Source organism: Nerophis lumbriciformis, linkage group LG02 (genome assembly GCF_033978685.3).
Source record: "Nerophis lumbriciformis linkage group LG02, RoL_Nlum_v2.1, whole genome shotgun sequence".
Lineage (NCBI taxonomy): Eukaryota > Metazoa > Chordata > Actinopteri > Syngnathiformes > Syngnathidae > Nerophis > Nerophis lumbriciformis.
Genome location: NC_084549.2, coordinates 27,176,821 through 27,204,420, shown reverse-complemented (window position 1 = coordinate 27,204,420; position 27,600 = coordinate 27,176,821). Strand labels below are relative to the sequence as shown.

The following is a 27,600-nucleotide window of genomic DNA, read 5'->3' as shown; positions in this document are numbered from 1 at the left end:
GAGTCACAAAAAAATACAAATAAGAATACAATTAATTTTGATGTTTTTAGCAAAATATAGTAAAAATGTATTTAATTTTTTTTTTTTTTTTATTAATAAATATATTTATTTTTAGGTAAAATAAACATAATAATACAATTTATCTCTAGTTTGGATGATTTAGTTCTTGTCACCCTGTTGTCCTCCCGTCATGAAAAAAGGCTGTCCTCACTCAGGTCCGCATGGAGCTGGAGGGGGCGTGGCTTCCAGCTCCGGCTGAAAATCGGGAGATTTTCGGGATAATATTTGTCCCGGGAGGTTTTGGGGAGAGGCGCTGAATTTCGGGAGTCTCCCGGAAAATTCGGGAGGGTTGGCAAGTATGATGTAGGATAATGTTAGCCCTTCGATTCACGAAAACTAACTAAAACTAAACAAACTAAACAGGAAATGCATGTTCGAAAGAAACTCGACTTTTTTTTTCATATACCTTTATTTATAAAGTTCAACATTTACAAATATAAACATATGAACAAGGACAATTAAAAAAGTTTAAAAGAACAGTGCGATACAGCACCAGGTGGTTGTTAATTCAATAAAGTAATTACAGTAAAATGTAAAATATGACAATTTATCAACTTTTTATTTTATTTATTTATTTTTTAATTTTATAAACCTTTATTTATGATATGCAACATTTACATACAATCAAGAAATAATAATAATCAAAACAAGTACAGAAACAGTACAAAACAAAACAGCGCCAGGCGGTTGTAAACTCAATAAAGTAACTAAAATAGAATGCAAAATATATATATGTAACAACACGTTAAGTCATAGGCTATGGAAGTAAAATTGTCTCACATCAACTTATATATACCAATATGATTATTTATTAATACATATGCATACATTAATAAATATACAAATGCAAATACAAATGTGATATACAAATAAATAAATAATTTGTATAAATAAACGCGTATTTGTAAATATATTTTTGAGATTTGAAAATATATACAAATAAAATTTATAAATATAAAAATGTGACATACAAATTAATCAAGAATTTTTATAAATAAATGTGTATTTGTAAAAACATTTTTGAAATTTGAATATAAATATGCTTGATTTTGTATTTGTATTTGTATTGAATTTGCATATGTGGGTCGCTTTTTTGCTTTTGTGTCGATGAGACATTCCTACCACAAACCAGATGCACAAATAAATTTGTTTGAATGTGGAGTTACACACTCCCCTGAACAACCAGCAGAGGGCACTGCAGCCAGAGCGGTCTGGGTCACAGACATGGTCAGACACTGGCGAGCCAATCAGAGGCACATGAGGGAGGGTCATATAATGGATTAAATGGATGGGTAAGTAATAACTAGTATTGATAACTGTTTCAGGTGTGTTGTAGTACTGTCATGGTTGTATCTACTAGATAGTTTAGTCAGTCACTCAGCTTTTACAGGTGTTGATGTGACGACGACGTCTGGCAACATCCAAAATATCTAACGAAGTAAAAGTGGAAGTAGGAGAAAAAACAGATCCTCCAGTAATGTACAAACCCCATTTCCATATGAGTTGGGAAATTGTGTTAGATGTAAATATAAACGGAATACAATGATTTGCAAATCCTTTTCAACCCATATTCAATTGAATGCACTACAAAGACAAGATATTTGATGTTCAAACTCATAAACTTTATTTATTTTTTGCAAATAATAATTAACTTAGAATTTCATGGCTGCAACACGTGCCAAAGTAGTTGGGAAAGGGCATGTTCACCAATGTGTTACATGGCCTTTGCTTTTAACAACACTCAGTAAACGTTTGGGAACTGAGGAGACACATTTTTTAAGCTTCTCAGGTGGAATTCTTTCCCATTCTTGCTTGATGTACAGCTTAAGTTGTTCAACAGTCCGGGGTCTCCGTTGTGGTATTTTAGGCTTCATAATGCGGCACACATTTTCAATGGGAGACAGGTCTGGACTACAGGCAGGCCAGTCTAGAACCCGCACTCTTTTACTATGAAGCCACGTTGATGTAACACGTGGCTTGGCATTGTCTTGCTGAAATAAGCAGGGGCGTCCATGGTAACGTTGCTTGGATGGCAACATATGTTGCTCCAAAACCTGTATGTACCTTTCAGCATTAATGGCGCCTTCACAGATGTGTAAGTTACCCATGTCTTGGGCACTAATACACCCCCATACCATCACAGACGCTGGCTTTTCAACTTTGCGCCTATAACAATCCGGATGGTTCTTTTCCTCTTTGGTCCGGAGGACACGACATCCACAGTTTCCAAAAACAATTTGAAATGTGGACTCGTCAGACCACAGAACACTTTTCCACTTTGTATCAGTCCATCTTAGATGAGCTCAGGCTCAGCGAAGCCGACGGCGTTTCTGGGTGTTGTTGATAAACGGTTTTCGCCTTGCATAGGAGAGTTTTAACTTGCACTTACAGATGTAGCGACCAACTGTAGTTACTGACAGTGGGTTTCTGAAGTGTTCCTGAGCCCATGTGGTGATATCCTTTACACAATGATGCCGCTTGTTGATGCAGTACAGCCTGAGTGATCGAAGGTCACGGGCTTAGCTGCTTACGTGCAGTGATTTCTCCAGATTCTCTGAACCCGTTGATGATATTAAGGACCGTAAATGGTGAAATCCCTAAATTCCTTGCAATAGCTGGTTGAGAAAGGTTTTTCTTAAACTGTTCAGCAATTTGCTCACGCATTTGTTGACAAAGTGGTGACCCTCGCCCCATCCTTGTTTGTGAATGACTGAGAATTTCATGGAATCTACTTTTATACCCAATCATGGCACCCACCTGTTCCCAATTTGCCTGTTCACCTGTGGGACGTTCCAAATAAGTGTTTGATGAGCATTCCTCAACTGTATCAGTATTTATTGCCACCTTTCCCAACTTCTTTGTCACATGTTGCTGGCATCAAATTCTAAAGTTAATGATTATTTGCAAAAAAAAAAAGTTTATCAGTTTGAACATCAAATATGTTGTCTTTGTAGCACATTCAACTGAATATGGGTTGAAAATGATTTGCAAATCATTGTATTCCGTTTATATTTACATCTAACACAATTTCCCAACTCATATGGAAATGGGGTTTGTACAAATACAGCATTTCATTACTACTACAACTAGAGAAGTAGGCCTTAATGGCCTTGACTTTAGCTCTACTTCGTTAGCTGCTAGCTGGCTAACGATGCCAGACGTCGTCGTCACATCAACACCTGTAAAAGCTGAGTGATTGACTAAACTATCTAGTAGATACAACCATGACAGTACTACAACACACCTGAAACAGTTATCAATACTAGTTATTACTTACCCATCCATTTAATCCATTATATGACCTTCCCTAGTGTCCCTCTGATTGGCTCGCCAGTGTCTGACCATGTGTGTGACCCAGACCGCTCTGGCTGCAGTGCCCTCTGCTGGTTGTTCAGGGGAGTGTGTAACTCCACATTCAAACTCGGTCACACTTATTTTGTGCATCTGGTTTGTGGTAGGAATGTCTCATCGACACAAAAGCAAAAAAGCGATCCACATATGCAAATTCAATACAAATACAAATACAAAATCAAGCATGTTTATATTCAAAGCTCAAAAATATATTTACAAATACACGTTTATTTAAACAAATTATTGATTAATTTGTATGTCACATTTTTATATTTATACATTTTATTTGTATATATTTTCAAATCTCAAAAATATATTTACAAATAGGCGTTTATTTATACAAATTATTTATTTATTTGTATATCACATTTGTATTTGTATATTTATTAATATATGCATATGTATTAATCCATCCATCCATCCATCTTCTTCCGCTACTCAGTGGCCTAGTGGTTAGAGTGTCCGCCCTGAGATCGGTAGGTTGTCAGTTCAAACCCTGGCCGAGTCATACCAAAGACTATAAAAATGGGACCCATTACCTCCCTGCTTGGCACTCAGCATCAAGGGTTGGAATTGGGGGTTAAATCACCAAAAATGATTCCCGGGTGCGGCCACCGCTGCTGCCCACTGCTCCCCTCACCTCCCAGGGGGTGATCAAGGGTGATGGGTCAAATGCAGAGAATAATCTCGCCACACCTAGTGTGTGTGTGACAATCATTGGTACTTTAACTTTAACTTTAACTTTATCCGAGGTCGGGTCGTATCAAACTGATATATATAAATTGATGTGAGACAATTCTACTTCCATAGTAGGCTCACACAAGTTCCGTAAATAATCCAAATTTGGAGAAATAAACTCAACTCAACATCCTGCACTGCATCGTCTCACGTACTCTTTACTGCCAGGTGGGAGCGCTGTTCTGCCAGTGACTGCTTTTTTTCCTATCAGTGCTCTTTGTTTTTTTTAAAGGTAAAACTGCCTTATAAACTGTAATATACACAATTCACAGTCATTTTTTAGTCCAACAGATGGTCCCAGGCTATGTCAAATTGGGTATGTACGATCGTTTTCCTCAAATATGCTGATTTTAAATTCTCGTACGATAATTTGTCGTTTCGCATCTGGCAACGCAAGAGTGTCTCTCTGTGTGTGTGTGTGTGTGTGTGTGTGTGTGTGTGTGTGTGTGTGTGTGTGTGTGCTGGACCGAAAGAGCTGCACCGACCCTCCTACTGTCCAAACCGCTAGTCTTCACTCCCCAGATTTACAAGATTACCTCTAATCGACTCACCCTGAGGAAACCTCATTTACGTTTGTAGGGCGGTGGTGAGTGTTTTTGTCATATTTATTTATTTATCGTTCTACATTGTCTTTTAACCAGCATGTTGTGTGTTTTGACGGTGCTCGAATGTATCGTTTCCTTGATTGAACACAATGTCTGCAGCTGCATTTCCTCTAAAGGGCAACATGAGTTGGCACTTTCAGGCTCACTTGGTGATTTATGCTGTTTTTTTAGATGCCTTAGTGAGATTGAATGGTAGACTATCGTCTAAACACACACGCTAGGCCTTGTGAACAGGTGCTCTTAAAGATGTAAGCCAGAACATGCCTGCTTTTCTCATGACTTTTTAATAACAACCATCAGCCAAACAGCTTTAAATGAGAGTCGGTCACAATGTTGAGTGCCTGTTCAGAATTTTGATAAAGGCTGCAGTCGAGGCCCTGTGATGACATCACTTCCACAGAACTGCATGGATCAGCTTTTCTTTTTTTTTTTTTTTGCATGCAACTATGGGGTGCAGGAGTTCTAGAGTTAGAACCACAAGAACATTCCTGCAACAGAGTAGGCCAGTAGGGGCTTCAGCCTGAGGGGGGTGGGTCTCTTGTAAACATTATGATGGCCTGCTGCATTGCTTGTGTGGAAAACATTGCCTGTTTCACTAAGGCTATGTCTACACTAAGCCGGATAACCCCTTAAACCAGGGGTCGGCAACCTTTACCAGTCAAAGAGCCATTTTGACCAGTTTCGCAAATTATAGAAAACAATGGGAGCCGCAAATTTTTTTTGAAATTTTAAATGAAATAACACTGCATACAAAGTTTTATTTTTTCTTTATGCTATGTATAAACCAGAGGTCTCAGACACGCTGCCCACACCTTTATATGGAATTTGAAAGCTGGTGCGGCACGCAGGTTTCAAATAAATGGCGCTTGCTAGCATCATGCATGTCGTGATGGTACAGCATATAGCACCCACTACATCCAGCGTGCCTGATCAGCCACATGTTGTACGGTGTTTTCGCATGCTCACGTGGGTGACAGCAAGGCATACTTGTTCGACAACCACACAGGTTACACTGACGGTGGCGGTATGAAAAAAAAACTATAACACTCTTACTAATAATGCGCCACACTGTGAACCCACACCAAACAAAAATGACAATAACATTTCGGGAGAACATCTGCACCGTAACACAACATAAACACAACAGGACAAATACCCAGAATCCCATGCAGCCCTAACTCTTCCGGGATACATTATACACCCCCCCCCACCAAACCCCGCCCACCTCAACCGACGCACAGAGGGAGGGGGGGGGGGGGGGGGCGGGGTTGATGTGTGAGGGAGCAGGGTTGGGGGGGGGGGGTTTGGTGGTAGCAGGGGTGTATAATGTAGCCCGGAAGAGTCAGGGCTGCATGGGATTCTGGGTGTTTGTTCTGTTGTGTTTATGTTGTGTTAAGGTGCAGATGTTCTCCCGAAATGTGTTTGTCATTCTTGTTTGGTTTTGGTTCAAAGTGTGGCGCATTATTAGTAAGAGTGTTAAAGTTGTTTTATATGGTCACCGTCAGTGTAACCTGTGTGGCTGTTGACAAACTATGCCTTGCTGTCACGTACGTGTGCAAGCAGAAGATGTGTATTGTATAACAAGTGTTGGGCTGGAACACTGTTAATACAGATTGTAGAGAGCGCCAAATGTTGTACCATCATGGCACGCCCTTATTATAGCTGTAAGAGTGAAAATCGGCGAATATTAATCCCGGGAGTTTTCTGCGAGAGGCACTGAAATCCGGAAGTCTCACGGGAAAATTGGGGGGTTCAGCAAGTAAGCTGTTGAGCCGCATCAGAGTGATCAAAGAGCCGCATGCGGCTCCGGAGCCGCGGGTTGCCGACCCCTGCCTTAAACGAATAATTATTTAGCCTAAGCCCCGTTTCAGCCACACTAAACCAGCGTTTAAGGACCCTCTTCTCGGACAAATTTTTACACGGGTAAGTGGCCCGTGTATTTCTTGAATCTCCGGCTCTTAGCTTTGTATGGACTCATTGATCGTTTACAAACTGAGTTCGGAGAGGAAGTGACGCCAGAAAAACCGCGCCCCACACAGGAAGTGACGTCAGAAAGAACGCACCACAGCCAGCTTCATAATAAAGCGGTTTCGTAACTAGGAGCTAACCACTGGAAATGCCAGTGTTTCTCATTATTCTACATGTACAGACGCGTGTGGAAATCACACATTAATATCTTAAGAGAAAGCGATTGCAGCTATTTCGGATACAACACTTCTCAGACGGCAAAATAACTTTCGAATGTCCAGGTCAGCTGTGATTCTACTTACCGAAAAACTTTGTCCATTTGTCGAAGGAGAGTCAACGAGAATGCGGGCTCCCTTGGATGTGATTAAAAAAGGTAGCGTGTGCTTTGTATTACCTGGTCGTGGAGGGAAGACTAACTACGGAAACGGCGAATGCATTTGGACTGGCAAAGCAGACTGTATCAGTTATTGTCCGCCATGTATGTCGCGGACTCAACGTCTAGGTCCAGAGTACAAAAAGTCACCAAAAACGAATGGACAATGAAGGTGAAGGCAAAAAAGTGAGGAGTGTCCTGACCAGATATCTAGATGCGTGTGTACAAGGATAAGGTTAGGTGGGATTTACCCTAGATAACCTTAGCCGACTTAGTGTAAACGGGGCCTAAAATAAATGTTTCCCTATTCCAGGTAACTTTGTTGCCACTACTGTAGTTTCCACAGTAGCATAATTCCGTCCCCCTAGTGCCTGGATTGTTTACTGACCCCACTCATTAGGATTCCGTTGAGGTGCAGAGCAGCACAAAAAATAATCTAATGTAAAAGTACTGATTGAGAAACTCATTTCCACAGAATAACTAATAGCCAGCTGCGGCGCTATTATCTCCTCCTTAGGGAATTTTGAACCTCTCCAGTCCATTAGGGCTTGTTGAAAGATACACACATTATTTAGCCACTCAGTGCAATCTAAATTTGGTGGAAAAAAAGTCATTTTCTCTTTGCAAAATCATCATTGAATGACGTTTCTCTTTTTTCTTCTTTTTGTGTCGCTCTCCCTCTCAGCCTGTCTGCACATCCAAGGTATCATGTTACTAACTTCCCTTGATCAACATGCCTGTGTGATGTTTGATATTGTTCCCTCTACTTTCTTTTAATCTTTATTCTTTACATACTTTTTGAACTTCCTTCCTTGCTGTTTTTCTTTTAACTGTGATTTTACAATTTAAAAAAAAGTTTGTGGTGAACTGAAAGTGTTCCCCATAGCACTGTAATCTATTTATGGCAGTTGGATTGCATAAGTAGCCTAGATGGACCGATAAAATGATATTAATATATATCGTGATAGACACATAATCGATATATCGTATTTTTTTGACCATAGGACGCACCGGATTATAAGGCGCACTGGCGATCCTTTTTCGTATGTATGGCGCACCGGATTTTAGGGCGCCTTAAAGGAGTCATATTATTTATAAATTTTTTTCTAAATTGAAAACACTTCCTTGTGGTCTACATAACATGTAATGGTGGTTCTTTGGTCAAAATGTTGCATAGATTATGTTTTACAAATCATCTTGCGGATGCGCCGTTTTGTGGGCGGTCTTATTTACGTGGCTCACCTTCGACAGCGTCTTCTCCCCGTCATCTTTGTTGTAGCGGTGTAGCGTGCAAAGACGGGAGTGGAAGAAGTGTCAAAAGATGGAGCCAACAGTTTTAATGACATTCAGACTTTACTTAAATCAATAACGGAGCAGCATCTCCTCATCCGGAAACAGAAACAAGGCCGGAAATGTGTCCCGTGAAAAACCGTCCAACCGTAACTCTCTAATAACTAAAGTTATTTGGGTGAATAATGTAAACTCACTACACCAGTATGTTTTAGCGCTTTCATGGTGAGTTTACTGACAGATATAAGTAAGAACTTTACACTACTTTATATTAGAAATGGCAACAGCGGCAGATGAATGTCCCATAACAAGAAGATAGAGAAAAAGAAGAAGTTTATCGACTACAGTGTCGTCACGGACTACAAAGGTGGATGCGCGCAATTTTTCAGAAAATTATGCAGATCCCAAATACAGATCAGCAGGTACCAGAAGGTAATAAAAGTTGCTTTTGCATAATATTGCAAAACAAAACACCAGATAATGTTTTACCTTATACACACACCATAATAATACTCTTATGTTTAATACGCCGACAATCCATCAAGCGGTGCGGCTTCATAGCTTACCAAAGTTGTACTAAAACATTTTGATAGATTTTTGAGCGCCGTGTGTAATATTTTCAAAGAAACATATAAAATGTTGGTGTTGTTTACTTGAGTCATATTGCCATCATATTGCAGTCTACACATATCTCTTTGACTGCCATCTACTGGTCACACTTATCATTACACCATGTACCAAATAAAATTGCTTCGAGGTCGGTAAGCAAAACCAGAAATATTCCTTACATTAGGCGCACCGGGTTATAAAACACACTGTCGAGTTTTGAGAAAAAAAATGATTTTAAGTGCGCCGTATTGTCTGGAAAATACGGTAAATAAAAAAAAATGTGTTCGATATATACAGTATGTATATTTTTGGGGTTGGAAGAAACGGAAAAGAATGACGCATGGTAGGTTGTATGAACAAAGGCACTCACGGTCTGGTAACATAACAAAACAGGAAGTGATCAGTGAGCAATGGTAGGGACATACTAAACAGCCAATTGCGTAACAGTATCAACTATCAAGTTTGGTTGTGCCATCTTGCTGTCTCATTGTTGATATTCTGAAGTGATTGAGGAGATTGATTTAATAAAATGAGTGCTGCAGAAAGCGAAGCAATTGTCAGTAAAAGTCACCTTGACGGTATGGCAGTTTAAAAAAATAAATAAAAAAATTAACGGACCATAGTCTTTTCCGCACACAGCTTTTCTTTTCAACCCTTGTCCATCATCCAGATGTAAGAAAATGACAGGTAGGAACAAAAATGCTGGACTGCATAAATAAAATAACCAAATATATCAGTAGTAATTTGGTCCAATAATATAGACCTGCAAAAACGTGTTTTTATCAGGTTTCTCTGTTTACTTTTTTACACTTTGCACAATTTTTTTTTACATTTTACTAAGCATTTGTGACATATTCCTGATTTTTGCACCTTAAGGTAAGTAAATGTTAATTGTGATTTTAGAATGTTGTTTATATTGTTTGAGTGTTTTCCATAGTTGTGTTGGAATTTCCTTTCCTTTCTGCCAAGCTAAGTGGATTAAAATCAGAGGGAGGTTAAATTTGAAATAAAAATGTTTTAATTTATTATATTTTTCTCCTGGTCAATATTTTCCATCCATCCATTTTCTACCGCTTATTCCCTTCGGGGTTGCGGGGGGCGCTGGAGCCTATAGGTCTTAATATATCAACAATTATCGATATCGACCAATAATAAAAAGTATATTATGATACAGTTTTCAGCCGTATAACCTAACACTGTCTATGTGCATGTAATTTTTTTGTAGATGGGGGAGGTAATGTCTGAACTGATAATCAACAAATCACTTAATTGAACGATAAATTAAAATTAACTTGATAACTTTGCCACCATTGATAAATTGCAACGTCGGTGTGTTTGTTTTCTTTGTCTCGCTTTTAAACAGGGTCCAAGAGGGTTCACTCTGTGCATCGCTCTTAGCACCTGAGCGAGTTTATTCAATAGCAGAATTAAATGAACAGAGTGAATCCTTTTGTCAGTCATTCACAGTATTTATCTCACTAGACGTAGGGGTGACGACTAGCTTACACAAACAGCATGCACGGAGCCTGGCAGCAAGTGATACTTGCAAGTGAGAAGCACCGCAAGATAACAATTACCGGTAGGTGGAAAATATATGGTTGCAAAATCAAATGTCCTTTGTGGGAATATTTTGGCTTTAAACGAGTGAGCAAGATTATCTCATCAACACGGACACACGAGCAAGGATGCCCAATTGGTTGGAAAGTGATAGCAAAAAACTTCAAGATGTAACATTTTTATTGATTTACATTTTATGCTAACGGAGACTGCGAGTCCATTTTATGTTTGTTTGTTTACTTATCATTGATAATTAAAAGTTCTCGACCTTCCAATTACAATGTATACAGGTGTGTATATATATATATATATATATATATATATATATATATATATATATATATATATATGTATGTATGTGTGGGGAAAAAAAATCACAAGACTATTTCATCTCTACAGGCCTGTTTCATGAGGGGGGTACCCTCAATCGTCAGGAGATTTTAATGGGAGCATTCGCATACCATGGTTTATATAGGGCACAGAGTGGGTGGGTACAGGCTGGCCTAGGGGCGTGGTGATTGGTTCATGTGTTACCTAGGAGGTGTTTCCGTCTATGGCGGCATGTTGTTACAATTTCGCTGCGCTTGTTGAGGGATGACAGGTCTGGACGGTAGATAATAAACAGTTTCTCTTTCAAGCATAGGTTGCATCTTTTATTACCACTATTGTAAGGTGTGCTGGATGCAAGAATTTGCCATGTTATTGAATATTCAACATTATTGTCTTTGAGGTCCCAAATGTGTTTGCTGAGTTCTGTGGTATTTCGCAGGTTTTTGTTCCTGAAAGAAGCCTTGTGGTTGTTCCATCTGGTTTTGAATTCACCCTCGGTTAATCCTACATATGTGTCGGATGTGTTAATGTCCTTGCGTATTACCTTAGATTGGTAGACAACTGATGTTTGTAAGCATCCCCCGTTGAGGGGGCAATCAGGTTTCTTTCGACAGTTACATGCTTTGTTGGTTTTGGAGTCGTTCTGACTGGGGGTCGACGGCTCATTTGCAATTGTTTTGTTGTGTTTTGAGATGATTTGTCGTATATTGTTCATGCAGCTGTAGCTCAATTTGATGTTGTTCTTGTTATCTACCGTCCAGACCTGTCATCCCTCAACAAGCGCAGCGAAATTGTAACAACATGCCGCCATAGACGGAAACACCTCCTAGGTAACACATGAACCAATCACCACGCCCCTAGGCCAGCCTGTACCCACCCACTCTGTGCCCTATATAAACCATGGTATGCGAATGCTCCCATTAAAATCTCCTGACGATTGAGGGTACCCCCCTCATGAAACAGGCCTGTAGAGATGAAATAGTCTTGTGATTTTTTTTCCCCACACATACATATATTGCGCTCTACTACGGTATCGAGCACTATTTTTTGGATAACCTTATTAAGACACATATATATATATATATATATATATATATATATGTATGTATGTATGTATGTATGTATGTATGTATGTATGTATGTATGTATGTATGTATGTATGTATGTATATATGTATATATGTATATATATATATATATATATACAGATATATTGTCCAGCAAAATGTATTACTGGCCTAGATGTGGGGGAGAGAAAAAAGAAGAGAACAAAAAACATCAAACACAAAACTAATGTTTAGAAATACACATTAACTTTCTTTTGTGTGTTTTGTTGTTGTTATAAGCAAGACTGTGAGTGCTTTAAGCCACATTGGTGCTTGTTGAGAAGAGTGATACATGTTTACATATTTAGAGTCCCCCAAAGTGCCCATTGGACTAGAAAACGTTGCTTGATTTGTTGCTAGTTGCTTTTTTATCAAATAAAATCTACAGAGCGCTAAGTTGGCAACACTGATCCCTCTGCTCCATCTTATTCTCTGGCACACCAGGTACATATGAGGTGTGTTAAAAAGTAAAGTTATAGTTAAGGATGGGCAATTAATCAACATTCAGAGCTACTAACCGACGTAAAACTGCCATGTAGGTCATTTAAAGTGTTCCCTTTTTATTCTCTTTTTACTAACACCATCCCACTAAAACTAATGTTGTGGTTATGACAAGCAGCCAGGTGTGAAGGCTGCCAGAAAATCCAATCTGCTACAAAGAAACATCATGGAGGAAACCTAAAACAGTACAGCAAGTACAATGCGAGACACATGTGCCCAAAAGGAATTCTGTGTCAGCGGTTTCGACACATTTTGGCTATAATAAGGATGATGTTAACCGAAAAGTACAGCAGTAGTTGAAAGTGGAATAATCCTGCATAGCCAAAATTGAAGTAGAATGTTCAATTAATTGGGATTTGGATTTTTGCCATAATAGTTACAATGCCAACTACTGTAATGTAATGAGTTATAATGACAATTAGCTACAGTCACAGACAGTCTCAAAGTATTAATGAGCAAGGACGGACAGGTACTCTCATACAAGTGTAAAAATGAAAAACTGTGATTTTATTTTTTTTAACTACCAAAAAAAACATATTTTTGCTGCGTTTATATGACAACAATGTTTTAGAGACTACAAATCAGTCTAAAAGTGATAGTTTCTAAAAACGGTCAGTAATCTTATGTAAAATAATTAAACTTTTTTTTTTAATTCTCTTTTAAACATACTTTTCATGCAGCTGTAAAGAGTTTAATCACTGACTGTAAAATAGGGCTGAAACAATGATTAGATTAAATTAATATTATTAGAAAAAATCAATTTAAATTATGTTGCTATGATTAATCGTTTAATGAGTGTAAACTATAAAAAATGATGCGAGCGATGGTATGTGGATGCAGTGGTGTGAGTGGGGGTGAACAGTGGTTAATTTATTTATTTTTCCTAATTTTTGTCAATGAGGACATGTTAAAAGTACAATTTCAATGTTGATGATGTGCATTTATTTGAAATATAAGAAAAAAGGTTATGGGAAGCTATAAATGTGTTTTTTTTCAATTAGCCATGAAATATTCACAGTCTTTAAAGTGCGTTTTATCCGATAGCTTGATTAGTTGATCAAGCTAATTGATAGATTACTTGATTACTAAAATAATCGATAGCTGCAGCTCTACTGTAAAACAATGCAGAGTTGTTTTAACCAAGTGAGTACCTAAATTGTAAAGTTGCTTACTTCATGTTAGAAAATAAATCCTTCATATGCTGTAATAATTGTTGTGACCAAATGCATCACAGTTAGATTACATTTTATGAAAATATGCCTGCACCTCGACTGTAAAGTTTGGTTTAAGCTCCTGTGTTCAAGCGACAGCGCTCAAGCCGCCGGCTCGCTCCTCCCTTTTCAAAACCTACTGTTGAATGACGAATTAAAAAGCAAAACGCATGCAGAGTGCATCCAAAATGAGTCCTCTGATATTCTCGGTCCAATGAGGTATGTTGAGCTGTCGTGCAAGGTCACAAATGAAGGCGATTTTAAGCGCAGAGGTTTTAGGCAAACTCACTAACCTGTTTTCTCCCCCAGATTTTAACTGAATTGCAATGTAAGACATTTCAAAGGCATTCCACTGTAATTCATATTAGTAAATTGCAGAACTCCCCTTCTGATGCTAAAATGACCTCAGCTGTATGATCTACATTCATGTTTACATTACAAGGAGTCCATTTGGATTTAATGTCCCCCCTAAATATGGTGTTGGTCTAATATTAGGAAAACAAATTCTAATGTAGAAAACATGTCACTTCAAGTCATTTGTATGTTTCCTTTTTACACATGGTGCTGTGGGCTTTTGACAAAAGTGTATCACTGATACTAATAATAGCAACAGTTCAACACCACCCACTTCCATATTTTTATCTCGCGACAGTATGTATTCAGTTGGAGGGATATCTGCAAGCATATACGCTGACCGGCTGCGAGGAGAAGGCATGGGCTCCAACGAAAATGCGGTGCACTTTGCCAACCAGGACTACGAGGCACTAAAGCAACAATGCCTGGAGTCGGGTTGCCTTTTCGAAGACCCCTGTTTCCCAGCTGAGCCCCCATCGCTTGGCTTCAAGGAGCTGGCCCCATACTCTGCAAAAACCAGAGATGTCGAATGGATGAGACCCACAGTGAGGCAACCTTTTACCTTATTAGATCACAGCAGCCATTTTAACATTGTAAAATAGTAAATGGTGTTACACAGGCATGAGTAATGACATTAAATGGTCTGTTTGCAACTTGCTCACAGTTACATTGTCCAAACCCAAAAATAGAACAAGAACATCATCATTAGTGTTTTTTATGTGTATATATTTTTCACAATCACTAAATATATTAAATAAAAATTGCTTGTTTGGAAAACGCTGTCTTGTCCACACGTACATACAGAAAGTGCATGCACACAGTTAAGTAGTCCAAGAGAAGCAACTAGCAATTTGCAGTCATGATGTTATGATATACAGTACATTCAATGATAGCTAATGTTAGTAGCTAAACTTTGCTAAACTGCTATCATTAGTTGACCACACACAAAGCTTGTGCATGTGTGTTACGTACGGACAGAGTTTATGTCATTATGTGCTGAAAGCCGGTAAAAGCCGGGTTATAATGCATACAACACTCTGGAAAGTTAGCGCCAGAGTTTTCAAACAGTTTCTTTAAAAAAGTTACATTAAAGTGCACTTTAACACTTGTCCGTAAAGCAGTAATGCATAAAGAAGCAGAACATATCTCCCTTGTAATACATTGTGGTCACCTACAACCATGCATTTTAATAAGGTTATATTTAATTTAGGTTTCAGATAGTTTACTATGAAAAAAATACTGCTTAAAAACGTTTTCATGCCTAGAATGGTTTATAAAGTTGGTACATTGGCTGCATGCTATGCAATAACAAGTATATTGTTACAATTAGAAGTGTAGTGTGAAGTGAGGAGACTTTAGCTTGTTTTTATAAATAAAGTTGATTTGATTTGATTTACTGTAATATGTTTTATTATGTGATCTCATTTATATTCTTATAAACACTGACACTTTGACATTATCAATGAATTGTATAATAGGTCGGATCTGCTCATTACTTTCTATTTTACTTCTGCTTGCCTCTAATTATGCCATACCATGTCTCTCAAATAACATTGCACAGCAGTTGAGACTGTTTATGTTGAAGACTGGAATTTAAACAGAGCAAACAACATATTAGTGACGATTTTATAACATATCAAGAACGTCTGAAAATGCAGACGGAATCGGACAAGTTGTGGCAAGGGTCTGTCAGACCACTGCAGCTGTCTGCATTCTCTGACCACTCCCCTGACATGACATTTGTTTACATGATTAGTCCTTGGCAGTCGAGGTGCAAGAATAGTATGCCGGCAATATCCTAACACAAATATTCTTGTACATGTGAATTGTATTTCAATTAGTGTACTGTGCATATAATTCAAATGCATCTGTGAATGCGATTAATCAGTTTATCCTCAACTTTTTTTCATTTCCCCCAAAAGGAACTAGTGGGTCAGCCTCAGTTCATTGTAGATGGTGCCACCAGGACGGACATCTGTCAGGGAGCATTGGGTGAGTCCACTTTGGCCAAATTACTTATCAAGTCCTGTGTTCAACCCCCAATCAGAACGTCAGCAAGAGGATAATGTTGTTTACAAATATATTTAAGTACAATTCAATTACAGTTTCACATTACAGTGTTGCTTCCGTCGCTGATGTAAGACAACAATGTGGCTCGTGTCCCGAATGTGACCATAGTATGAACAAATATACTACAGTACTAAGTATAGTGGCCATAAACAATGAGCTTCTACAGCAGGGGTGTCCAAAGTGTGGCACTGGGGCCATCTGTAGCCTGTGACTCATTTGTCCTTGGCCTTAGGTACATTACAAAGAACACCAGCAAAAATTGGGAAAACAGCAAGAAACGAATGACAATAATAACGACACAAAGCTTTGTCTTGTTGTAAAAACACGCTTGACTGCGGACACTGACACCTGTGTTCCAGCAGCTTCCAATTCATTGCAGACCTGCTTTTTGGTGTATCTCGGTTGACTCTGAGTCTTGATCATCCTGACCAATTATCTCTCAACAGCAGGTTGAAACAATCATTTGCTCCAATCACTCTATCACAAAAAATAAGAGTTGTAGAAATTATTGGAAACTCAAGACAGCCATGACATTATGTTCTTTACAAGTGTATTTAAACTTTTGACCACGCTTTCTTTGTACATTTCTGCTCGCTATTTCCCGCGCTTGTCGCTCCCCAGTAACTGGACGCCATTGCAGTTCCTCAGTCTACGAAACTGGCCGAGGGTCAAAAAGGAGTCACAACGTTAATTGCACGTTTTATATATATATATATATATATATATATATATATATATATATATACCGTATTTTTTGGACTATAAGTCGCAGTTTTTTTCATAGTTTGGCCGTGCTCCAGTGCGATTTATATATGTTTTTTTTCCTTCTTTATTATGCATTTTCGGCAGGTGCGACTTATACTCCGGTGCGACTTATACTCCGAAAAATACGGTATATATATATATATATATATATATATATATATATATATATACAAACCCCGTTTCCATATGAGTTGGGAAATTGTGTTAGATGTAAATATAAACGGAATACAATGATTTGCAAATCCTTTTCAACCCATATTCAATTGAATGCACTACAAAGACAAGATATTTGATGTTCAAACTCATAAACTTTATTTATTTTTTTTGCAAATAATAATTAACTTAGAATTTCATGGCTGCAACACGTGCCAAAGTAGTTGGGAAAGGGCATGTTCACCATTGTGTTACATCACCTTTTCTTTTAACAACACTCAATAAACGATTGGGAACTGAGGAAACTAATTGTTGAAGCTTTGAAAGTGGAATTCTTTCCCATTCTTGTTTTATGTAGAGCTTCAGTCGTTCAACAGTCCGGGGTCTCCGCTGTCGTATTTTACGCTTCATAATGCGCCACACATTTTCGATGGGAGACAGGTCTGGACTGCAGGCGGACCAGTCTAGTACCCGCACTCTTTTTTTACGAAGCCACGCTGTTGTAACACGTGCTGAGTGTGGCTTGGCATTGTCTTGCTGAAATAAGCAGGGACGTCCATGAAAAAGGCGGCGCTTAGATGGAAGCATATGTTGTTCCAAAACCTGTATGTACCTTTCAGCATTAATGGTGCCTTCACAGATGTGTAAGTTACCCATGCCTTGGGCACTAATGCACCCCCATACCATCACAGATGCTGGCTTTTGAACTTTGCGTCGATAACAGTCTGGATGGTTCACTTCCCCTTGTTCCGAATGACACGATGTCGAATATTTCCAAAAACAATTTGAAATATGGACTCGTCAGACCACAGAACACTTTTCCACTTTGCATTAGTCCATCTTAGATGATCTCGGGCCCAGAGAAGCCGGCGGCGTTTCTGGATGTTGTTGATAAATGGCTTTCGTTTTGCATAGTAGAGCTTTAACTTGGCCTTACAGATGTAGCGACAAACTGTATTTAGTGACAGTGGTTTTCTGAAGTGTTCCTGAGCCCATGTGGTGATATCCTTTAGAGATTGATGTCGGTTTTTGATACAGTGCCGTCTGAGGGATCGAAGGTCACGGTCATTCAATGTTGGTTTCCGGCCATGCCGCTTACGTGGAGTGATTTCTCCAGATTCTCTGAACCTTTTAATGATATTATGGACCGTAGATGTTGAAATCCCTAAATTTCTTGCAATTGCACTTTGAGAAACGTTGTTCTTAAACTGTTTGACTATTTGCTCACGCAGTCTTGTGAAAGACTGAGCATTTTTTGGGAAGCTGTTTTTATACCCAATCATGGCACCCATCTGTTCCCAATTAGCCTGCACACCTGTGGGATGTTCCAAATAAGTGTTTGATGAGCATTCCTCAACTTTATCAGTATTTATTGCCACCTTTCCCAACTTCTTTGTCACGTGTTGCTGGCATCAAATTCTAAAGTTAATGATTATTTGCAAAAAAAAAAAAAAAGTTTATCAGTTTGAACATCAAATATGTTGTCTTTGTAGCATATTCAACTGAATATGGGTTGAAAATTATGTGCAAATCATTGTATTCCGTTTATATTTACATCTAACACAATTTCCCAACTCATGGAAACAGGGTTTGTATATACTGGTATATATAACACACACACACACAATATTAGGGCTGTCAAAGTTAACGCGATAATACGTTAACGATAAGGTCCTTTAACGCAATCATTTTTTTAACGCGCAATTAACGTTGTGACTCTTTTTTGACCCTCGGCCAGTTCCGTATATTGAAGGACTGCAATGGCGTCCAGTTACTGGGGAGCGACAAGCGCGGGAAATAGCCAGCAGAAATGTACAAAGAAAGCAGGACATTATAGAAGTCTCAAGTCCAAAGTTGTTTTAAGGACAAGACAAGACAATTTAATCTTCAATCGCTGTGAGATGTCATCATTGGATCGAATGCTGCTGGCGAGCTTTGCCGCTTGTAGAGAGGAGGAGCTTCATGTCCGTGTTTACATTACAGTTGAGTGTATTACTAACATAAAATGTAGATTGTTGCTGCTTTATTAAGATGGAATAATAGCTCAGCAGAAAACAAGACAATAGTAAGGAATCGCAGACTTTCTTCAAAATATGTCTAGTCTTTTCTCATACCAATCACACATGTCCAGTGTCGTGTGAAATTCTGTATCCCTGAAATATTTTGTTTCCTCTGCCGCGGCGGCTTCAAAATAACAACGCTACGCTTCACATCTACCATGAATTGATTTACGTGGACCCCGACTTAAACATGTTGAAAAACGTATTCGGGTGTTACCATTTAGTGGTCAATTGTACGGAATATGTACTGAACTGTGCAATTTACTAATAAAAGTTTCAATCAATCAATCAAAAAGGTCTAACCAACCAAACAACAAAAAATCGGCTTACAATATGATCATGTTTTGTCAAACGTGTTTTGTAATGTGATTGTGATATTTCTACCTAAATAAATGTTTTCTGGCAGATTTAAATAAAGTGTATTGTAGTAGCGGCGGCAATATGACGGCGGCAGACTGTCTCTAAACAAATCAGCCTTTTATTTATTTCACAAATAGCACTGTCAAACTAAATAGACAGAAGTGCGACACACACACACACACACACACAACGGCTCCATCTTCGAACACTTTCTCTTTCTCGACTCCTTCTTCGCTCCCACTGAGAATGGGATTAATACTGCAGTTGGCAACACTAAATTGGCCATAGTGTGTGAATGGGAGTGTGAATGTTTGTCTATCTGTGTTGGCACTGCGATGAGGGGACGACTTGTCCAGAGTGTACCCTGCTTTCCACCAAAATGCAGCTGGGATAGGCTCAAGCCACCCCCGTAAACCCCGAGAGGGACAAGCGGGAGAAAATGGATGAATGGATGGCATGCTGCTACTGCCCTTTGTAGCCTACATCGGGTAATTACAGTTCACTACACAATATTAACATCGCCACAGTATATTATTTTATAACCTATTCTGATTGATAGTCCGCAATTACTGAATGTGTAACACGCTGAATATTACATTTTAGTAATGCATAAAGAAGGTTAGAAAAATGTCATGCAGCAAAACAAATATGATTAACTTGTACAACATGTAATATACAGAATATCAGAAGCTTTTATTCCCATTGAAATATCAAATTTTACATGATCAAACATCTTTGACGATCAAAGTATGATAGTAACAATCCACATTTTGTGTTACTAATGCATGAATCTGGTATCTACACATGGAGGTGTAGCTCCTCCTCTGAATGCAAGTGCTCCTACAGCAGGAATACAAATTCTGTATTCCTACAAAATACAAATTCTGGCAAGACTCATTGCTGGTAATTTTTTGTATTGTCTTTAAAAGCTTGTTTTTGTTCTTTTTGTGTTGAGCTGTTTAAAAAAGGATAATGTGTAAAAAAAAATAAAAAATTAATAAAATTAATTAAAGTAAAGTAATTGTCCAGAGAGACCAGAGATTTCGGCCTCGAAAAAATTGGTGACCACTGATGTAGAGAAAAAGTCTGAGTCTGTCTGCCTAAAGCCAAATATTTTTTAGAGTGTTGCATATTGTTCCAATGTGTGGCACCTTGAGACAAGAATATGTTGATTGACAGTCTAAAAGTAACATGTCTTCCTTCAGTCGTTATTTTTGCAGTTTTAGGCATTTTCATGATTAAAAAATTAAAAAATCACAAATCGAATCGCAATTTTAGAGAGAAAAATGGCAATTAGGTTTTTTCTCAAAATCGTGCAGCCTCATTGGCCATGACACATGTCTTTTTTATGGTTAAAACAAAAAGATGAGCAAAAAACATGAAAAGCAAAACAAATATGTTTACTACAAATGAAAGTCTGTGATTCCAAAATTCAGTAAATGTTTTATTCACATAAGCCACAAAGCGGATAAGAAGCAGACAATAATTGGACAGCGGCTGTTATTTCAATTTTTTTTAAACGTATCATATATAACTTAAAACTACCAGGAGGCCGATTAATTGAACAATGGCGTTGAGCATTTACTGTAATTTCATGTCCTTCCTTGTAGGAGACTGCTGGCTCTTGGCAGCTATTGGCTCTCTCACCCTAAACGATAAGCTGCTCCACCGTGTTGTACCACATGGCCAGTCCTTCCAAGATAACTATGCTGGAATTTTCCACTTTCAGGTACATTAGGGACATACATTTTTTCTTTTTTGTGTCGACTGGTGGATGCCGTTGATAACTTTTAATTGTTTTAATAGTTCTGGCAGTTTGGCGACTGGGTAGATATTGTCATAGATGATCGACTGCCTGTCAAAGAGAGCGAGCTGATGTTTGTCCATTCTGCGGAGGGCAATGAGTTCTGGAGTGCCTTGCTGGAGAAAGCTTATGCCAAGTAGGTATTTTAGAAGCATGCGCCGGCTTTAAATTATTAAGCTGAGTGCATGTACTGTAAGAACGAAGTGTAAATCTCAACGCATCAGGAAGTGCTGCAGTTTCCCGTCAATATTGCTGAGCAGTAAGAGTATTTTGTTTTTCTTTCTATCAGGCTGAATGGCTCCTATGAGGCTCTGTCGGGAGGAAGCACCACTGAAGGTTTCGAGGACTTCACAGGGGGCGTGTCTGAGAGTTACGATCTCGGTAAAGCTCCGAGAGATCTATACAAGATCATGGGCAAAGCTTTAGAGAGGGGCTCTCTGCTGGGCTGCTCAATTGATGTAAGTGTTCAACTATAATGTTGCCTTCCAGGAAACTAGGCCATCAGAAATGTCAAACTTTGGTTAATTGACACACTCTCAAAATTAGGCTTGTGGTAAATCAGCGCTCCAACTTTACCAAGATAATGTAACAATGCGATGTCATACAACCATTAGTTGAAGTGTTGTTTTTAGTTGTGTAGAATTAAATTATTGCTACTTTTGGTGGTAATGTGACACTCATAGTACTGTAAGAATGGTTAGAGTAATGCATCCTAAAAATATAATTGTGGCCTATATTGTTATTTGTAAGAGATAGAGATGTGGTGGTGATCCAACAGTAATTTGGGTTTTTTATTTTTTGAAGTTTTCCAATTCGGCCCGGCTGCGTGTTGATTTTTATATGGTCCACAGGCCAGGAGTTGGACACCTGTTGACAAGCTCTTACCTTTTTACTTCACCTACATGGAAATTAGTATGGTTATGTATTCCTCTTTGTATTAAGTTATTCAAGAAAATGTATTGTTATTTACAGTTTCAAAGGGCACACACAAAATGATTGCGTTTCTTAGCCATGTTTTGGTTTACTTTTGATTAAACGTTTTGAGGACCTTTTTAAACGGCACGTGAGCTATTTAGTTACTTTCCAGCAGTTTGAACTAAAAGTATGAAAAAGACTAAAAAATACAAGCGCATGTTTCTCGAGTGCCCTTTGAAGATCAATCCTTGTGGTGTTGATCATGTGGTATACTGAGCTGCACATAAAGAATTAAAATACATTTTTATCTCCTTCAATATAGTGACTACATAACCAGTTTACATTTAATAGGTGTGATTGGGGAATTTATTTCCCCATATTCGTTGTTTTGTGTGTAAAGCCCTCCCCAGTATACAGTATATTAGTGGCACAGTCTATCCCTTATTCCACCTCGATGAACCTGCTCGAAAAGCAAATACAGTGGCACTTTCTGTTTTGGGTTTGGCCTCAATGAAGTTGAGTTATTTTAGCTTTTTATTGACTTTAAATGTTTACAAATGTCTCTTGTGAGTTGCTCCCATTTCCAAAAAAACAATGATTAATTCAATCGAAAATACAATGACTCCCACTGGACTCACACAATCGGTTCTATGCAGTAATACTGTGGTTTGTTATATTAATTATGCATTTGATTTATTATGCATGGGTGGTGGCTGCTTCCAGTCCATGTTGCATGATTGTTGACTTAAGGCGTAATGGAGTGAGAGTTACGCCTGTTATCTATCAAGCAGACCTTCTGTAAATTAGTCTTATAGCTTTACAATGAAGCTGTTGCCGTTCACATTGAAAACACTTTCATAATGTTTCTTTCCATGTTAATTCACACTCTGTGTATACTTTTTTCATAATAGATCACAAGTGCTTTTGACATGGAAGCTGTAACATTCAAGAAGCTGGTGAAAGGCCATGCCTATTCAGTCACTGGATTGAAAGAGGTACGCCTGCATGAAACGCAGCGGTTGTTGGCATTCAAGGTTGGAGGTTACCCATCATTTCGTTGCCACACAGGTGGACTACCGTGGAAGACTGGAGCATTTAATCCGAATTCGTAATCCTTGGGGCCAGGTGGAGTGGACCGGCGCCTGGAGTGACAAGTAAATCAATCTATATTGATATTGTTCTTTTTTATTCAACGGTTATCCTATCATATGTTGTTGACCACTTCTCTGTTTAGTTCCTCCGAATGGGAACAAATTGACCCATCCGAACGAGAGGACCTGCATCTGAGGATGGAAGATGGAGAGTTCTGGTAAGTGTTACTGTAAAATAAAAGAGTATGAGTTTGTTTTATACGAACAACTAATATTAAATATTAGATTGAGGTTAGGATTAGTGTTGGTCTTTAAAGGGCAGAGAACTATTTTTGGTCATTTAAGTCAAAATGGGACAAGCGGTACAAAAAGGATGGATGGATGGGCTTCACTGGAAGGCAATAAACCCATGAGATGAACCCATGAAAAAATAAAAAGTATGCCGATATATCATTTTTACCTCCACCTAGTGGCGAAAAATGCGTAAGGCAAGAGGTAGGGTTTTCCCCCCATGATTAAGTTTGATTGATAATAAACACAATCACGCAAAAACTAAGGCATACTTTTTCTTTTTTTAAACATGAACATGATGTTAAAGTTTTTTAATAAATACCTTAAATGCATACATATTCTTTTCCTTCTTGCGCCTCTTTGACACCATTTACACCATTTAAATTAAAACGAATACTGTATTTCATTGTGGTAATCAAAATAAATCCACATCTGCACTGTTTAATCTGAATTTAAAATGTAATTGTTTGATGACACTGGGAATAGAACTATAATTGTATAACATTTGTCCATTCTTGTCAGATGATTAATGCCATAAACATAATTACTACTAGGTACCTGTACACAAAAATCAGGGGAGTTACGGTAGTGTAGTGTGATGGCACAAATTAACCTGAGTGCAAAGCAGTGTGGCTGTGGGCCGTCATAGTTAATCTACTTTCACATTTATACATGTCATAATGTAAAGGAAACTGTCCTTTGCCAGAAATCCTCCTTGTTCTCATAAAATGCTGATACTATCTTTCCACATTGACTGTACCAGTAGTTTTGTGCTCAGTCCTGTGATAAATAGTATGTCAATTATTACAAATGTTTTTTAGTCCTTTAATGTCTGGACATTTTTTTGAAGTTTAAAACGAGTGCCTTTATAAAGGGTTAAACAAGTGTAAGTCCACAGTTAGGTTTTTTTTTTTCCTTCTAGCAGATGGGTATTGATATCCTCATTTACAGAATAGATAAATTCTAAAAAGTCATCATACTCATTTTGACTGCAATTCTATCATCTTTTTTCTTTTCATCCAGGATGGCCTTCAGTGAGTTTCTCAGGCAGTTTTCCCGTCTTGAAATCTGCAACCTGACCCCTGACGCTCTAAAGGAGGACACTCTGAGCCACTGGAACACCATCAAGTTTCACGGCACATGGAGGAAAGGCAGCACATCCGGAGGCTGCAGGAACCATCCTAGTGAGCCCCGTTTCTTAAACAAGCTTATTTTTAAGTAGATGGTCTTCACACCAGCGCCGCAACTCTTGCAGACACATTCTGGATCAACCCTCAGTACAAGATCACATTGCTGGAGGAAGATGACGACCCGGAGGATGAGGACGTTGCCTGTAGTTTCTTGGTAGCTCTGATGCAGAAGGACCGCCGTAAGTATCGGCGTCAAGGTCAGGATATGCACACCATCGGCTTTGCGCTGTATGAGGTAAGAGTGGCGACTATCATAGTGTTGCTCTCGGTGTTATTAATTCGACTTAATGTTCCATTTTTGTCTTTTATGTGTTCTTGCAGATTCCAGAGGAGGTAAGCCAGCATCAATAGTGTCATAAAGACTTTGATTACAGAGTGTTAATTGTTGTGTTTGTAGTTTGCAAGAGTATCCAAGTAAAATATTGAGTCACCTTACTTAAAATATTAAAGACCTCTCCTAATATAATGCAGTGCAGTTTTACGCTTCTGAAAACTCCAACAGCTATGTCATTAAATAATATCTTTCTAATAGTAATTAGATGTTGGATATTTAAAATATATATATATATTTTTTGTAAATAACCGCTTTGAATTTCATAAATTTCATACAGTTTTACTAAGAAAGAAAAAAAAAAAAGTTCAATGTCCATCCAGTGCGTGTGATTGTAAATGACCTACCTAGTTTCCTCCTTCCTTCAGTTTCGAGGCTGCCAGAATGTTCATCTGAAAAAGAATTTCTTCCTGAGCAATCAATCGTGCGCTCGCTCCGAGACTTTCATTAACCTGCGGGAGGTGAGCACACGACTCCGTCTTCCTCCCGGAGAGTACCTTATCGTTCCCTCCACCTTTGAGCCGGGTAAAGAGGCCGACTTTGTGCTCCGAGTCTTCACCGAGAAGCAATCCGAAACGGAGTATGTGTTTTTTCCTCACCGTTTTGCTTCAAAGGACATTCTCTACGAATAGACAGCAAATAATAATTTAATTGTTACTTGCAGAGAGCTTGACGATGAAATCTCTGCGGATTTCGGAGAAGACGTATGTGATACACATCGGAAGGAATTTTAACAGATCTGTTAATTTACTACATAATGTTGTTAAATATTAAACTACTTTCCCTACAGGATGAAGTAACTGAAGATGACATTGATGAATCCTTTAAATCAATGTTTGCCCAACTAGCAGGAGAGGTAGGCTTTAACACATTTGTCATTTTGTTACTACTCACATGTACAGTATATTATTACAGTGGTACCTCAACTTCAGAGTGCCCCAACTTATGAGTGTTTTGAGATGGGAGATGTCTCTTGGCTAATTGTTATGTTTTAAGTTGCAAGTAAAAATTTGTGTTACAGTGAACCCCGTAATTCTAGACCAAAACATCTGGTCTTACTCGCTAGCACTAGCTTAAAGCTAGAGATGGACACAACTTTGTTTTCCAGTAATGAGAAGGAAGAAAGGGAGTGTAAAGGACACTGCTGTAAAGAGGCAGATGTTATTTATTGAATTAAAGAAAAAATCAAAAACATAACAGAGGGTGTCGCCAACTTCTAATGCCAACCTTGAATGTTGAAATAATATACAAACTGCAAACATATTTATCCATGAAAATATGGAGAAGCTGCTGATGGTGTGTTGACAAAGTCCTTTGTTCAAGATACATTCTGTACATTATCATATTACATTAAATTGTACATTCAATAGTATTGTCTTTTATTAGGGCTGTCAAACCATTAAAATATTTAATCGCGATTAGTAGCTGAGATAGTTTCCAGCACCCCCCATGACCGTGAGAAGGACCTGCGGTAGAAAAGGGATGGATGGATAGTAGCAGTTTGTACACAGTTAACTCAAAATTAAATGCGATTGATCACAAATATAATTGTTGTGTGTTCAGATACCAGTTTCACACACTAATAACACACAATATGGATTGTTATGATCATGTTTTGATTGTCACAGATGTTTGGTAATGTAATCTGTGATATTTCTACCTAAATAAATGTCTCATACTCTGTACATCACATCTTGTACAAGTTAATGGTATTCATATTTCTGCATGACAATATGTTAACCTTCTCTATTTATTAATAAAATGTAATATTCAGCCTGCTAAACCTTCAATGAGTACAGGTTATAAAATAATACACACTTCCTGTCAATCTGCCAGAAAACATGTATTTAGGAAAATATATCACAGATTACATTACAAAACATCTTTGACAAAGCATGCTGGTAATGTAAGACGATTTTAATTTTGTTACGGTAGTTAGACCGGATTTGATGCATAGCACTATTATTGTGAAGCCAGAACTGTGTGGTTGGTATGACAAGAGGTGTCTTGACATGTTTTGACGATGTGAAAGTCTCAGATAAAAATAACTCGAGACATCCTGCTTACCGTCTTTTCTGCTGAGCTTTTATTCCATCTTACTTAAGCAGTTAGTGTGGGGCGGGGTGGCTCGGTTGGTAGAGTGGCCGTGCCAGCATCCTGAGGATTCCAGGTTTGATTCCTGCTTCCTCGTCTTAGTCCTAGTCACTGCTGTTGTGTCCTCGGGCAAGACGCTTAACCATCTTCTCCCAGTGCCACCAACACTGGGTTAAATGTAGCTTAAACATGTATATATTGGGTTTAACTATGTAAAGCGCTTTGAGCCACTAAAAAAATGCTATATAAATCAAATTCACTATCATAAGATAACATCTTATGTTATCAGTGCACGCAACCGTAATCCTAACACGGAAGTAAAACTCCACCTCTCTGCAAGTGGCAAAGTGCGCTATCAGGCAGTTCTTCCAATGATGTTGTCTCATGGTGATCGAAGATATAATTGTCTTTTCATGTTATTGTA

At 38.4% G+C, this 27,600-nt stretch overlaps 1 protein-coding gene across 2 annotated transcripts in view; it reads left to right on the top strand.

The window, feature by feature from the left end:
* The first annotated feature begins 4,565 nt into the window (after positions 1–4,565).
* The window catches only part of capn1a (calpain 1, (mu/I) large subunit a), a 31,266-nt gene continuing 8,231 nt past the window's right edge, over positions 4,566–27,600 (top strand). Inside the window, exons 1-16 of one of the 2 annotated variants that reach the window (XM_061959970.2) lie at positions 4,566–4,735; positions 7,781–7,798; positions 14,351–14,597; positions 15,975–16,044; positions 21,071–21,189; positions 21,267–21,400; positions 21,554–21,722; positions 23,091–23,174; positions 23,248–23,333; positions 23,414–23,488; positions 24,585–24,745; positions 24,817–24,986; positions 25,073–25,084; positions 25,451–25,662; positions 25,747–25,786; positions 25,873–25,938. In XM_061959970.2, the coding sequence (XP_061815954.1) occupies positions 14,352–14,597; positions 15,975–16,044; positions 21,071–21,189; positions 21,267–21,400; positions 21,554–21,722; positions 23,091–23,174; positions 23,248–23,333; positions 23,414–23,488; positions 24,585–24,745; positions 24,817–24,986; positions 25,073–25,084; positions 25,451–25,662; positions 25,747–25,786; positions 25,873–25,938 (1,644 nt within the window). In that variant the 5' untranslated portion in view covers positions 4,566–4,735; positions 7,781–7,798; position 14,351. The remainder of the gene's footprint in view (positions 4,736–7,780; positions 7,799–14,350; positions 14,598–15,974; positions 16,045–21,070; positions 21,190–21,266; positions 21,401–21,553; positions 21,723–23,090; positions 23,175–23,247; positions 23,334–23,413; positions 23,489–24,584; positions 24,746–24,816; positions 24,987–25,072; positions 25,085–25,450; positions 25,663–25,746; positions 25,787–25,872; positions 25,939–27,600) is intronic. The other variant, XM_061959962.1, reaches the window with a different exon arrangement.